This window comes from Myxocyprinus asiaticus, chromosome 38, assembly GCF_019703515.2.
Source record: "Myxocyprinus asiaticus isolate MX2 ecotype Aquarium Trade chromosome 38, UBuf_Myxa_2, whole genome shotgun sequence".
NCBI lineage: Eukaryota > Metazoa > Chordata > Actinopteri > Cypriniformes > Catostomidae > Myxocyprinus > Myxocyprinus asiaticus.
Genome location: NC_059381.1, coordinates 20,240,425 through 20,256,021, shown reverse-complemented (window position 1 = coordinate 20,256,021; position 15,597 = coordinate 20,240,425). Strand labels below are relative to the sequence as shown.

At 38.5% G+C, this 15,597-nt stretch overlaps 1 protein-coding gene across 1 annotated transcript in view; it reads left to right on the top strand.

The window, feature by feature from the left end:
• The first annotated feature begins 4,047 nt into the window (after positions 1-4,047).
• The window catches only part of igsf9bb (immunoglobulin superfamily, member 9Bb), a 203,608-nt gene continuing 192,058 nt past the window's right edge, over positions 4,048-15,597 (top strand). Inside the window, exon 1 of the mRNA XM_051678379.1 lies at positions 4,048-4,245. Coding sequence (XP_051534339.1) covers positions 4,182-4,245 — 64 coding nt within the window. The 5' untranslated portion in view covers positions 4,048-4,181. The remainder of the gene's footprint in view (positions 4,246-15,597) is intronic.

Here is a 15,597-nt window from a genome sequence, read left to right as displayed (position 1 = left end):
CTTGTATGAAACAAAACCTTATAAGAAAATAAAAAAATAAAACAAAAGCAGACAGTGCACAACACTGTTTGTAAGTCTGTTCAACATTCAGGAACAATACTGCCTGCAATTTTTACTGATGAGAAAATGTATCCAGCTTTATTGTATGATGGGGATGTTTCTTTGCCAGGAGTCTGAGAAAGGGATCCAGTAGAAAACAGCATGAAGAACATTGTATGAGAACTGTTAGCCCATGCTGCCTTACCATAAACTCTCCAATGTGAATGGCACTTTTAAAGTCTATAAGCATTGGCAGAACACCAGAATTGCCATTAAACACATTGCCCGAAATGGACTGTATAGCCGATTCAGCCCCTTAAAATGGAAGTGAGATGCTACATGTAAGTTTACTGTCCCTCTTGAACTGATTGGTGGAGGTTGAAGAAATGTATGAAGTTAGTAAAGAACCAACATCACATGCATTACAGTGGGATATGCTGTAATACATCTACAGTATAGCACAATTAGGATGACCCAGCACACTCCTACTGCTCTGTATTTCTGGAAAAAAAATTAATATTCTTTTATGAAGTTTGCTTTATAAAAGGGTAATATCACATTAAATACACATATAAAGTGCTTAAGGTGATGCATTCATGTGTAGTGCTCTAATTTACCTGCTGCTTGAAGGAGCTGAAAAAATGGTTCAACAATGTGGTCACTAAAAAAATTACATTACTATAAACGACCCGAAAATGTAGTGTGGTTCCAGTTTCATGTCTCACCACAGCACACAGTGTAATCGATGCTCCATGCATATGGGAAGAACTGGGAACATAAGCAGAACTGGGAACATAAGTGTAACTAGACAGAAGTGTTTTAAACACTTGCAGCCACAACTCTGAACTTGTTTGAAGCGTGAGGTGCTTTGGTGGCTTTTCCACCAGTAAAGACTAACTAAAGCGCGAGCCAATAGCATTGGAGTGAGAGCTGTGAAGGAGCATATCATTGTTTTCACCCACTGAACGAATATGCCCCATTTACTCATTCGATTCAGGAGCGAGCAAGGATCAGCGTCTTTTGACTGATTGAAGTTGAGGAGGCATTTCGCTTGTTTAGTTCAGTAATTTCATTTAACAAGGAGAGAAAGGGGCTGGATTAATTAAGAGTAAAAGTGACTAATGACAATGCAATGATATCAGGAGGTAATTAAAACCTGTAATTACTTTTATGCTATGTTGTCTTTTGTGTGTACACTGATGACGCACAGCAGTTCACAAAATGATATGCTTTGTTACACTTGTTGAAAACACTTAAGATATTTAAACACTGATAAAGTGTCTTAGTAGACACGCTGATTTTAATAAAGTATAATTAGACTTGTTTCATTCGAGAACATCTCTGTCCTTTATCAATGGTTTATTGACACAAACACATAAAAGATGTTCATTTATTGCCACCTACTGGCATAAAAGTGTGATTTACATAAATGGTTACTAAACGAATAAACAGTGTTGGGTAAGTTACTCCAAAAAAGTTATTAATTACTAACTACTAATTACATCTTCTACATTGTAATTAGATTACTGTACTAATTACTCTGTCAGAAAGGTAATTCAATTACTCATTACTAATTACTTTTCTAAAACCCATATCAACTTTGACCAGATGGACATAAAAGGATAGACATCAAATTATTCTTTTAATTCTTTCAAATAACCCTATAACATCAAATAATTTATTAAACTGTTCCTAAATGGTTAATAAAAATCTGTAACCGAAATCGATCACTCTCTATACAACTTCTTCCCCAAGCAAGTACATTTGTTGCAAAAGGCTGTATTACATGCAAGCAACTTAACAGTATAGTAACAGTAAACAGTTTAAACAAGTTACAGTGGCTCCTCAGCAAACCAGAGCAGAAGGGAAAAAAAATACTGGCTTACCGTTTATCATGCGCTGAAACTTTATTTGGACTGAAACTTTACAATCATGTGTAACAATGCAACAGTCACATGAAGACCTCTTTGACATCTGAACTTCTTCAGAACATCGAATCTTAGCGACACCCATGCTAAAAACATGCTAGACACAGTGCAACAAATGAAACAGAATGCAGGTATCTCGAGGTGCAGTTTTAAATACTGAAGCTCCTTTAAACTTGACAAAAGGATTTTGTGTCTAAAATCCATCGGTCCTGCGCAGGACTCGAAGGAAACAGCAAGAAGTGCTGCAGCAGTCAAAGATGTCTAGCGCATGATTACATCAGAAAACAATTGAAACACAGTGCAGACGTGCATAAAAACACGTTCGGTGTGAACAGCCCCTGCGATCTCTCAAATGTGTATATCTATGTTGCCGTGCCAAGTGCTTTAGTAGGTACTTGTGCTTCGGATCTTCATTTGTCTTCTTATCTGCATGTGTCATAAACTCGTAGTAATGGAGATATTTCCATTTATTAAAACAACCATTGGTATCTTCTGACATCTTTTCACTTGAGCGATTTCTCAACATAGTGGCGCCAGCTCACATGCACAGGCATATTGCACATGAATTTAAAGGGCCATGTTGAATTAGAAAACAAATGTTATCATTAGACTTTAAATTTAGATTTTCAATTCAAGTACAACATAAGCAACTGTAATTAAATTACAAAAAAAAAGAATTACTTCACTTTTTATAGGAAAAAGTAATTTAATTACAGTAACTTTGTAATGCATTACACCCAACACTGCGAATAAGTGAACAAATCTAAACTAATCATATATACAGTATATATATATATATATATATATATATATATATATATTACCATGGTTATTCTATTGAAATTAAAATCTCTTTTTGTAGTGATTTTCTATTTTAAACAAATTCAAAAGACTTGAATGACGAGTTAATTATAGAGAAACATCATCTAGAGTTAATTTACTTTACTAAAAAACAACCAAGCTAGACATTTATTGTGTTAATAGTTTTTGTGGTGTTTGATATTAACTTTAATATATAGAAGTTGCGAAATGATTGATTTTCTGTAATAAACATAATTTTTTTATTTGTTAATAAATGGAAAACAAATACATAATATATATATATTTTAATGGTTCTTTAAACCATTTTCTTTTATCACTTTATAAGTGTGTTCCATTTATAGAAAATGAAAATATATTGTGAATGTATCTGGCTATCTTGAATTATGTGAACACAGAAAAAATAAAAAAAATAAAAATAAAAAAAAGGAGAAAAGAATGTCTATGCTTAATGAAATGCATTAAATATTCACATCTAATGGTGTCATTGGGGGCTAAGTCCCCCTAAGATTAAAATCCTAGAATCGCCCCTGACTGGGAATGACGCATTCAGGTTGAGCGCGAGCACACTTTCAGGATTTGCCCCACACGTGAAAGTCTGACGTCTACCCATCCGCATCTTTACGTTGAACAACGTGTAAAGCCCTGTACTTAACTGAAACATATTACTGCGGGCATCCTGGCTGCTTGGGGGCCGTTCACACCGAACACGTTTCTGCGTCCGTCTTCGCTTTTTTTTAATGGTTTTCCTATGTAAACATGCGCTATAGGGACGTATTTGACTGCTGCGCCAAGTCTCGCCGTGTCAGTAAAAAAGAACGTCAACTTTTAAAAACGCGTCTCGAGACACCTGAATAATGTTCTATTCGGTGCGCTACGTGTAGGTTTTTTTTTTTGTTTGTTTTTTAGCGCAGTAACATGTTCTGTCTTAACGGCCCCTAACACGACTTTGCTTTTGCGCATGAGACTGCGGTTCCGACGCCACTTCACGCTCCAACTCACCTTGAAACGCGGACCTCTCGGTTTTTACACGGAGAGTGACGTAGAGGCGACCTATCATCGCCCCGAAGCCTCCCCGTTTGACCAATGAAATTCGAGCGGGGGCGAAGCCGACAGCTAAATCGTCAAGCTTGGTTTTACGTTGGCATTCCTATCAAGCCGCGTCTGGCTGCCTCGCGCTGGTGCAGGTGCTCTTTTTCATTGAGAGAGGATGCGAAAGGCAAGAAGGGGAGGGAAAGAATGAAGGGAAATGTCGGGAAAAAGTATGCGGGGCATGCATAAAAGGGTATTAGCAGCTGACAGTGTGTCTAACGTCCTGTGGCTCGGCTCAGAATGATTTATTGAAAGGGGCACTTTGAGATATGATGAGGTTTCTCTCTGGTTGGCAATAGTACTATGATTTGGTATGTGGCCACTTTGATAGCAAGTGTATTCAGCATCCGAGGAACGGCTGCTCAAGGTGAGTTGAAGTGCAATATATTATATTTAGCCTCTGGCTTAAGTTTTTTGAAAATATTCTTGACTTTGCTTGAGTCATTTAATAATTTTTCACTGATAGAGTCATTCTCAGTTATTGATTTGTACTATTTAAATCTTAATACGATGATGTTGAACAGTTTCAAGTGTATATTGCCTTGTTATACTACAGTATATGACTCAGTTATAGGTGATGTTGATTCATTTGGATTTCTGTTCATACCTTACATAATTATCTCGAGTTGCTTTGTCATTGGTAAATGATATTTATGGTGAAGTGCTTGTTTTAAGGGGGGTTGGAGGACTGATGAGTGTTTAATGAATGGTTTGAGCTGTTGCTTTCTTGTGCTCTACTGCTATCTATTCCATATTAACCTGTTCTTCAGTCCCATGAGCAACTTTATGCTTGTCAGCCTCATGTTAAGTGCATTCTATTAAATTATACTCAGAGAATGAGCATCCATTCATGGATCATGTGAACTTCTTACACCAGAAGCTTTAATTAAACATATTACACATTAGTTTTTCTTTGATTTCCATCTTTTTGTTCTGTAGGCTGTTTAGTTGATGCACTCTTTGATTTCTGAATCTTTTTTCATATGGCATTAGCATTTTAATCATAAGACAGCTTTAAAGGGCCACCATAACTGTGACTGAAGATATGAGATCTTTCTTCACTCTAGTTGGAATAACAAGAGAGGCAAAAGTGGTGTATCTTTGTATTTCAAATGCTTGATGGACTCACATAGCCCTGCAGTGTCCAACATGTCCACGAGAGGGCTGTTGACTGTGAAGCAAGGGGCGTCTTGGGTCATTTGAGCTTCACCATTGAAAACATCCATTGCATGTTCATATAGACAATAAAAATGGTCCTGTATGAAGAGAGGAATCATATCAGGGTTGATATGACACTGAAGGTGTAAGCATTATGTCTCCCCTCATTTTGAATGTATCAAAAGCATAAGCTGATCATCTTACCTTATATGCTTGAGCTGTGTCATCCCCTAACTCTCAGTGACAGTGAGGAGTCTCTAACCTTGCTGTTCTGACTGTGCACTTTGCTACATATGCTCAGTGTCTCCCTCCTGTGTGTCAGAGCCACGCTGCACTATCCCAGCCCCACAGCAGCTCTCTCCTTCTGTCTCAAGCTGTCAGCTGTCAAACAGGCCCACTATCAGCAGCTACAAACCTGGACAGGTGCTAGATCACTGCTGCCGGCTCCTCTGCTTTGTTGCTGTATCTAAACAGAGGCGGTGGAGTGTATCTTCAGACAGCCATGAGCTGATACATTGCTCCGGGTTGACCCTCAAGGCTCAATGGTAGCCGACAGCACTGAACTTGTTGAGACCTTGCAGCTGGTCACTTGAAGAGCAGGCTATCTTCCATCATGATATGAGGATGCACCCAGCAACATCTGTCCCTTTTAAATTAATTTTGCCAAATCTACCTCTGTTTTTGGCAGGGGCTCAAATTTATCTTACCCAAGCTCTAGTCCTCACAGATTGAGGCATGACAGCTGCTCTGTTCCAAAACCTAGTGAACTGCCTACGTATGTAGGCAGCATTTTACGGCATCATATGTTCGCTCATGATGCAATATCTACTCCAAAAAGTAGGCAACTTAATTATGCTACCTCCAATGGGGCCATTACGAACAAACATGTTATTGAATTAAAAAAGACACAATGCAACAAATGGAATAGAATGCTAGTCTCGAGACGCATTTTAAAAAGTTATTTAAACTTGACACAATGTATTAAAAATGCAGCACTCATGCGCAAGATGGTCAAAGATGTCCATCTAGCGCATGTTTAAACAGAAAAACAATTAAAACACAGCGCAGATGGATGCAAAAACGGCACCTAAGATACCTTGTTTTGTCCAAATTCTAAGGCAGCACTGCATGTATCCTCCGTATAGAAGGCAGCCCCAGAATGCAGATCTTTTTCATGAATCACCCGAAAAGAACTGAGGGTTAGCAGTTTGAATCAGATTCACTTTCTCAGCGAATCAGCCTTCAGTGGGCTCACAACTGGGAGCGCAGACATTTCAAAATAAGAGTCCCATGCGTATTTCGGGCTTCTTTATAATTAAATGTCCCGTCTTGTGTACCACTTTTTTCTTCTGGTAATTATTGATTGGGTTTGGAGTAACACAATAAACTGCATCTGGGATTTCATTCAATTTGCACTCTTGTAGTCTTTGTGTCTTGGGCCATCTGGTAACAGTAAAGAACGACTAAGGCAATATTTTAAAACAATTCAAATTTTATATATATATATATAAAATCAAGCTTTTGACACTTGAGGGACTTGTACACAACTATTACACAAGGTGCAAACATTAATTGATGCTCAAGAAGACAACACACTACTATATGCATACTATACTTTATGTAAATATCTATAATGTAGATTCTGAAGAGCAGTACTAAATTAAAAAAAAAATCTTTTATCTCTTATATTTGTATAAATTATTAAAGGGGTGTGAACATTTATGAGACAAAAGGGAATGCAAATGTATCTTCTCAACTATATATACTGTTTATTAAACCTTCGATGAATGGGTTATCAGCTGACTTCCTTTTCTTAGGCTTTCTATCTTGTTTCTGAACAGCAATGTAAAAAAGCAGCCATTTGGCTCCTTATCTTTCAGTTTAGGAGCCAATGGCTCCTAAGTCATTTTTTTAGTCTGGAGCTCTGTACTTAGAATAAGTATGTCTATTTATGCTTCTTAGAGCATCATGTCGTTCCTCTAGTGTCACCTGTAGGACTAGGTAAGACACCTGTAGGAAAAGGCACCAAGATCCTTTCACTACAGGTGTCACCTGTAGGACTAGGTAAGACACCTGTAGGAAAAGGCACCAAGATCCTTTCACTGCGTGTTTATAGTAAAAGTTTGATTTGACTTGTTCAGTGTGTCCAAAGGCGTGATTCAAGCAATCCATTTGCTACTGAATTATATCCCTTTTAATACCCTTTCTGTTCTTTACAGTCAGTTGTTGGTTAAAAACAATAAAAAAGAAACATTTCATTCTAATCACACATAGCACAGATGCCATAAAAATAAATGTGCACATCCTCTCTTGTTAATATGCGGTCACTGGCTAATGCCGGTAGTCTTAAAGAGACAGTACCGATTCTACATGTTCTATGTATCATTGTAAATACAGAATCAGAATCAGCTTTATGGCCAAGTATGCTTACACATACAATGAATTTGTCTTGGTGACAGGAGCTTTCAGTACACAACAATACAAAACAGCAACAAGACATAATAATAATAATAATAATAATAATAAATAATTACAAATTGAATAAAAAATAAAAAAATAAAAATAGAAAATAAAGTATATACAGAATACACAATAAGACTAATATATATATATATATATATATATATATATATATATATATATACGCGCACACACACACACACACACATATACACACAGACACACACATACATACATACACACATACACATACGTAGTGCAAATCTAAATACAAATCTGTTATATACAGTGCAAGGGAATGTAATGGCAGAAGAGGTTGGATGTGTTGGATAAATATAAAAAGACAAAACTGTGTTTTGCACATAATTACTGCTCAATGGGGCAATTTTAACTGTTCGTGGGATGGATATCCTGAGGGAAAAAACTGTTCCTGTGCATGATGGTTCTGGAGCTCTGTAGCATCGGCCAGAAGGCAACAGTTCAAAAAGGTAGTGGGCAGGGTGAGTGGGGTCCAGAGTGATTTTTCCAGCCTTTTTCCTCACTCTGGAAGTTTATAGTTTTTGAAGGTGTGGGGGGGGGGCAGAGGGCAACCAATAATCCTCTCAGCAGTCCGAACTGTCCTTTGTAGTCTTCTGATATCTGATTACGTAGCTGAACCAAACCAGACAGTTATTGAAGTGCAGAGGACAGACTCAGTGACTGCTGAGTAGAACTGTATCAGCAGCACTTGTAAATAGTGCAAATTATGCATGTAAACAATAAACATGTTACAAAAATTATATATATGAAATATTATATATGCAATTTCAAGACATTTATTGATGGAATACACTGAATTTGAAAATATTTAAAAAGCTAAAATGTGAACAATATGATGAAAAACTAATACAAATATAATTTGTAAACCATTTTTTTTTTATTGTACCTTGAAGGGTTACGTAGAAGGTTTTAAGGTCCCTGTATAATTAACAGCATTAGGTGAGAGAGAACTTTTTATATTTAAGCAAAATGGACAGTGTTACCGAAATATGCAAATAGGAATCGATATTGAATGTAAAAGAAGCGAGAGTTTGCGAATCGGTAACGAATTGGGAAATCTGTATCAATACCCAGCCCTAGTCACCTGTATTGAAATTGAGTCTCCCTTGTGCTAAATGTGGTGCGCACTACACTGCTTGTATTTGCTGCCTGTGCAGAGTATTCCAAATCAGGCCACATACACAAAAAGTCTGTTTTTGTTTGAAAACTCAGTTTTCATTTTCCTAACATCATCGCATTCAAAACGCACCATTTTCGGTGGAGGACAACGCTCAAGTGTGGATAAGAGTTGTAAATAGAGCAAAATCAGTTGGGATGACATGGCTGGGTCTAAGGGGGGGGGGGGCTAGGGGGCATTTCACTCCAAGATTTTCCTTGTGTCCCCTCAGAAACTTCTGACACCCCCCTTTTGGTCTGAAGAAGAGACTACCACTTGCCCACCCAAGAGATCAAAATGCCCCCCAGAAATGTTCTTTGAGCAAATGTGGAAATGTAAAATGATTGATCTGTTTTAGCAGTTAGCACCTGCTAGCAGACTGGATGCTGCCGGGTTCTTTCCCTTTAGGCATTATAGGTGTAACTGTCAGCTGCAGCTGGAGAGGCTAAAGAAAGCTCTTGTTCTTTAGGTCTAGCTGCAGTCTGTGTGTCATGGAAAGCCTGTTATAGGAGGGCTAGTAAAGGACCTGACAGCTGCTCATTTTTAAGTGGTGTTGGATAACATAGGATGTGTTTTCCAACACTCATCACTTCTTTTTTATCTTCAGGCTCTTGATGGCTTGATCCTCATCCAGCGGAATGATAAGTGTGTTGGTTTATTCCTTGAGGAAAAATTGGAATTGTTTATGTAGCGTACAAGCAGCCTGTCATCACATCTGGCCAAGTTTCCAACACAATACACACCAGTGTGTCACTTTCAAATAGTAATTTCTGTCTCATGGTACTATGGATTGCAGAGAATGGGACCCCAAATGGGGATATTCCATCTCATTGGCTCACTTAACCAATACTTTCAATGTCTTGTAATTATGATTTATAATTTCAGCTATAATTCAGCCAAATCATCCACAGGCATTCCAATCAAACAATGGAAAGCAGCAGACTTGCACTGATTGCTTGGAAAGCTGCAGAATTGGCAGCCAATTTCCAAATGCATTTTGTTGGCTCCAGTGATTCTGAGTAAGGGGTTATTGGTTGGGCTATACAAAACAAATTGGAACTAACAACTATTAGGACACATGCGTATAGCTTGATGTTGGCTTGTGTTTCTTTTTAATTTATTTTTATGTTAAATGTTTTGCCTTGATAGGACAGAACAGTCTGAAATGGATAGGAAATGATAAGGAGAAGTAGTAGGGTCGGGACCAAGAATTGACTCTGAAGCCAGACTTGAACCCTGGTCACCCACTGCATAATGTGTCAGAGCGCATGCATCACCAGCCAGGACATGATGCTGACATGTTTTCAGTTTGTTATTCTTCCGTCTGCTGTTGATCAAGCAATCCAATAGTCCCACACCTCGATGACACACATCCACAGCTCCCCTCAATGGCTCAGCTGTAACTGTGAGATTTGGTGAGAGATTCAGAGGAAAAAACAGTGTATTCAGTGATGCTCATGGAAGGCAAATGCATAAAATACAATTAATTTGCAATATTCGAGTAGTGTTTTTAATACTCGAGAAGCTGGTACAGAACGAGTACTCGATTACTCAATTACTCGTACACATGCCTATCCAAACTCACGCCACTGGTCGAAAAGGAGAAAGTATTTTAACACTAAAAAAGTGACACACTTAGGCTTTAAGAAAAAATCTGATTTCCCCTGCAGTGTTAACAAAGCCAAAGACATTTGGTGCACTTTGTCAATCATCACTTTTTCTGGTTAGTGCAATTAGTGACTGAATAATCTTATCATAAATCAAAAATCATATTGCATGAACATTGAATCCAATACACAATTCTATGATCAATAATATAAACACCTAAAATTCTCATTGACTGGCACAAATTGATTTGGGACAATTTTAAACAGGTAAAAACTGAAGGAAAAACCTGCAACTTGAATTGGCTGGGGATTTATAGAATCTAGGGTGAGTGTCTAATTAATGTCTGTGCCTGGATTCCATTTCTACTTTCTCAGCACTTCAATAGTAAGCTGTTTCCTGTCTATGATACTCTCTCTCATGAACGCTCTCAATCTCGTCTGCCACCACAGTCAGTGCCCAAGAAGACTCCCTGCTGAAACAGTAGAAGAGTTTGTCTTATTCAGAAAATTGTTGGTAGAGCCTTTCTGATCTGAACATTTCTATCGTCCACAGTCCTCTGCCTGCATTGCCTCCATTAATCTTTCCTGGTAGAATAATGACATGACAAAATGATTTCCATATCCTTGCTGTTTCCTCTCTGTAGTATTGCAGTCTGCCTGCCCTACTGAAAAAACATTGTAAACCAACCTAAGCTGCTTAGCTGTTCTAGCTGATCTCCCAGCCTGGCCAAGCTCATGTTCAGCTGGTCAGTCAGCTGGTCTCTCAAAAGTGTCACAAACCTGTCCAAAACCAGTAAACCAAACCAGACTGGTCACCTTAGACCAGCAAACCTTTGATGATTTCCCAAGCTTTTAAGGCAATACAACTCCAAATGTAATGTATTCATACTATGCTTTTAAAGCATGTTTGGTATTATTTTCTTTCTCATTGAAATCAGTCACTACTGACATACTGTAGATATGTTGTAAACCTTGAGTGCCCAGGCATATATTTTTGACCAATGACTGATTGATGTGGATAGGAAGGAACAGGCCACCGCTGGCCCAGGACAAATGGCTTGTTCTATGAAAGTCACTAACCTTTATATGTCAGTCAGCTGATATTTGGGCCAGCACTGACTCAGGTCCCCCTCCCCCAAACTGTTGCCTTACTCTGTCTGATACATATAGTACATGCAGGAAAGACAACACTAGTGGAAGATAAGTTCCATATATAGATACCTTCAAAAGAGCCCTGTGGAATTCCATTAATTATGCATGACATAGCTCTGCCATTGGAGTTAAGTCAGTATGTTTCTAATTCAGGCTCATCAATTTCTCATGCTTGAGAACATGCTAAGTATGGCTGCAAGTAATGATTATTTTGATAATCAATTAATCTAGACTATTCAGCGATTATTGCAACTATTAATAAACAAAAAGCCTTAAAACAAGGTACATTTACTTGAGAAGCAACAAATAAGATATTTAGACCTGCTCTAAGAGAATGTATCTTAAATATAAGTGTATTTTGTTACTTGGTTATACTTCTGCGAGTGCAGTAAAGACAAAATATGCTTATATTCAAGATCTATTCTCTAAAAGCGAGTCTAAATATCTTATATGCTGCTTCTCAGATGAATACATCTTTTTTTAAAGGATTTTTAGATATTTTAAAATATTATATTCAACATTCTTAGATAACAATTTTTTCTTCTGCATTATAGCTGCTAAAGAAAATGTAAGTTGTTTTAAAGGAGTTTTAGATATTTATATTGGAAAACAAGCCAAAACAAAAACAAATCAAAAAAGTATTTTGTTGCAGTGTATAATGGGGTGAAGACTACCCTCTCTCACCTTTCTGTTCACTTCAATCCATCTTTAACTCACAAAAAAATAAACTCTCTCATATTAATAAAGCTGCGTATTGCCAATTTTCTTCACAATAAGAAATGCACAGTGACATATATTATGATTCAATAAGTCGCGAGCCATCACGTTATAATCTAGCTGCATTAAGCATGCACGCTCGAGGGATGTACCCGTGACAGAGTTTGCCTCAGCCGGGTGCAGTTTCAGTCTCTCCCCCTTAAATAGGGACACTTCGCGCAACTCATAGAAGAGGCGCTGACCGCACAGATAAATGCCAGTTTCGGAGTTTGTAGTTATTTACATGATCTGCTTCCGTATTATTTGAACTTTAATAAAGCTATAACGCGTTAAATATAACTGCATTTAAGATGTAACGCCGGGGTGTTTCCTTTAAAGAGCTACGGCTCCGCTTATTTTTTTATTGTCAACGTTGTTGATAACATCAACTAATTGTTTCAGCCCTAATGGCAAGACACTCAGGCTCCATTTAGACCTTGCATTAACATGTGTTTTGGGTGATCAGATTACTATTGTATAGGACTTGACCAAGATGCATTTTGATCAGATCACTGAACCACATTTAAAGAACGTGTAAATGCAAATGCATTTTTGTTAGCCGGATACAACTTTGTAATTATGTGATGAGGTTATGCTACAGTCACTCGTTGTTAAAGTGCTGTGTTGTGGGTTCTTGCCTTTTTCTGTTAATTCTGCCATCGCGATATGAAAAACACAACAGACTCTGCCGTTTTGCAATCTTGTCACCCGATTAATGAACAAAATACCATGAATTATTACATTGGAATAAATTCCTCAAATCCCCACTCACTAACCTCTCTCTCCTGTTTTCTAATCACATGTGGCTCATGCGGCACTCACATGAAACCAGGCTTCACTCGTGTGTTTCAGATAAGAAGCATATTTAGCACTTACAGTACAAAGCGCCAAATGTGACCCGAAATGTAGCTTTGGCGGCCAACAAAAAAGTTAAATGAAGGAAAAACCCTCACTTTTAATGTGATGGAAAGCATTTGAATTATCCATCAATAATTTTAAAATTTCTCAGTTATCACAGACTCTGATGTAATATGTAGGTAGTGTTTTCCATTTTGTGCAGTTCATTTTGATCGAATCTCTATCCGATCACAATGGAGACGCATTTGACTGCGAGGTGTACAGCAGTCTGCTAAATCTGCTAAAGAATATCCAGATTCAATCCGGATGAGAAACTCATGTTAATGCAAGGTGTAAATTGGGCCTCTGTTACACAATTTATATGCAATGGTTGTTAGATCCAAGAACAAGACAAGGACAAAATTTCATTAATTGAAGAAAAAAAAACCCATTGACATCATAAATGGAAATAAAATTGTTCTTCTCTTTCTCTTTAATTTTTAAAGAGGAATCCTACTAAACCCAACTAAATGAATGAACCCGTTTATCCTTGTAACTTTCTCTGTGGGTTACATGACTAGCAACACTATATTGCCAAAAGTATTCGCTCACCCATCCAAATAATTGAATTCAGGTGTTCCAATCACTTCCATGGCCACAGGTGTATAAAATGAAGCACCTAGGCATGCAGACTGCTTCTACAAACATTTGTGAAAGAATGGGCCGCTCTCAGGAGCTCAGTGAATTCCAGCGTGGTACTGTGATAGGATGCCACCTGTTCAACAAGTCCAGTCGTGAAATTTCCTCGCTACTAAATATTCCACAGTCAACTGTCAGTGATTGGGAATGACAGCAACTCAGCCACGAAGTGGTAGGCCACGTAAAATGACAGAGTGGGGTCAGCGGATGCTGAGGCGCAATAGTGCGCAGAGGTCGCCTACTTTCTGCAGAGTCAATCGCTACAGACCTCCAAAGTTCATGTGGCCTTCAGATTAGCTCAAGAACAGTGCATAGAGAGCTTCATGGAATGGGTTTCCATGGCCGAGCAGCTGCATCCAAGCCATACATCACCAAGTGCAATGCAAAGCATTGGATGCAGTGGTGTAAAGCACGCCGCCACTGGACTCTAGAGCAGTGGAGACGTGTTCTCTGGAGTGATGAATCACGCTTCTCCATCTGGCAATCTGATGGACGAGTCTGGGTTTGGTGGTTGCCAGGAGAACGGTACTTGTCTGACTGCATTGTGCCAACTGTGAAGTTTGGTGGAGGGGGGATTATGGTGTGGGGTTGTTTTTCAGGAGCTGGGCTTGGCCCTTTAGTTCCAGTGAAAGGAACTCTGAATGCTTCAGCATACCAAGAGATTTTGGACAATTCCATGCTCCCAACTTTGTGGGAACAGTTTGGGGATGGCCCCTTCCTGTTCCAACATGACTGTGCACCAGTGCACAAAGCAAGGTCCATAAAGACATGGATGAGCGAGTTTGGTGTGGAAGAACTTGACTGGCCTGCACAGAGTCCTGACCTCAACCTGATAGAGCACCTTTGGGATGAATTAGAGCGAAGACTGCGAGCCAGGCCTTCTCGTCCAACATCAGTGTCTGACCTCACAAATGCGCTTCTGGAAGAATGGTCGAAAATTCCCATAAACACACTCCTAAACCTTGTGGAAAGCCTTCCCAGAAGAGTTGAAGCTGTTATAGCTGCAAAGGGTGGGCTGACGTCATATTAAACCCTATGGATTAAGAATGGGATGTCACTTAAGTTCATATGCGTCTAAAGGCAGATGAGCGAATACTTTTGTCAATATAGTGTATCTTCTAGACAGAGAATGTAGATGCTGGCATTTTTCCTTGTACAGTGTGTTTAGTCAGTGGAATGAAGCCTCCTGGTCTGTCTAATAGCTACAGCCTAATGTCAGGTTAAGCTCTCTGGAAATCACTGAGCAGAAAGCTTTTGATATTTAAAGAATCGTGAGCATGGTCCTATTGATCGATACACTCTCGCTGCACTTGTTCTGATCTGCATCTTTGATTTATCCATGGTCTACAGCACACGAAATGTAATGTAAGTCATCTCTAAGTGCTGTTGTGTGAGGAGAACATTGTTTCTCAGCTTGTGGATGATGTTGTGATGTTTTTGTGATTCAGGGATGAAAATGTTGACACATATGGACCATGCGCTGGGTAGATGTCCAGGTACTTCAGCAAGTGAGGTTAGAGTGCTGACTAATGGAAGAGTGATTCTGTGTGGAGGTGTTTCTGACTCAGTGAAGGGGGAGCAGAGGAGGAATCATGATATGTGGTAGAGAAAAAATAAGTTATTGATTTGGTGGCTTAGTAATTGTCTGTGATATTTTTAAGGTAAAGTGTGTAATTTTACTGTTAGAATGGCTTGGTTCTACAGTATAACAGCAAAATATAGGTGAAGTAAATATTTGCTATATATATATCTGTCATCAGTGACATTATTTATACATATTTTTATCCTCATTTCAATGCATATTTTGTTATTTTGAATAGATAATCAATTGTTTTAAATTGAAGTGAGGGCATGC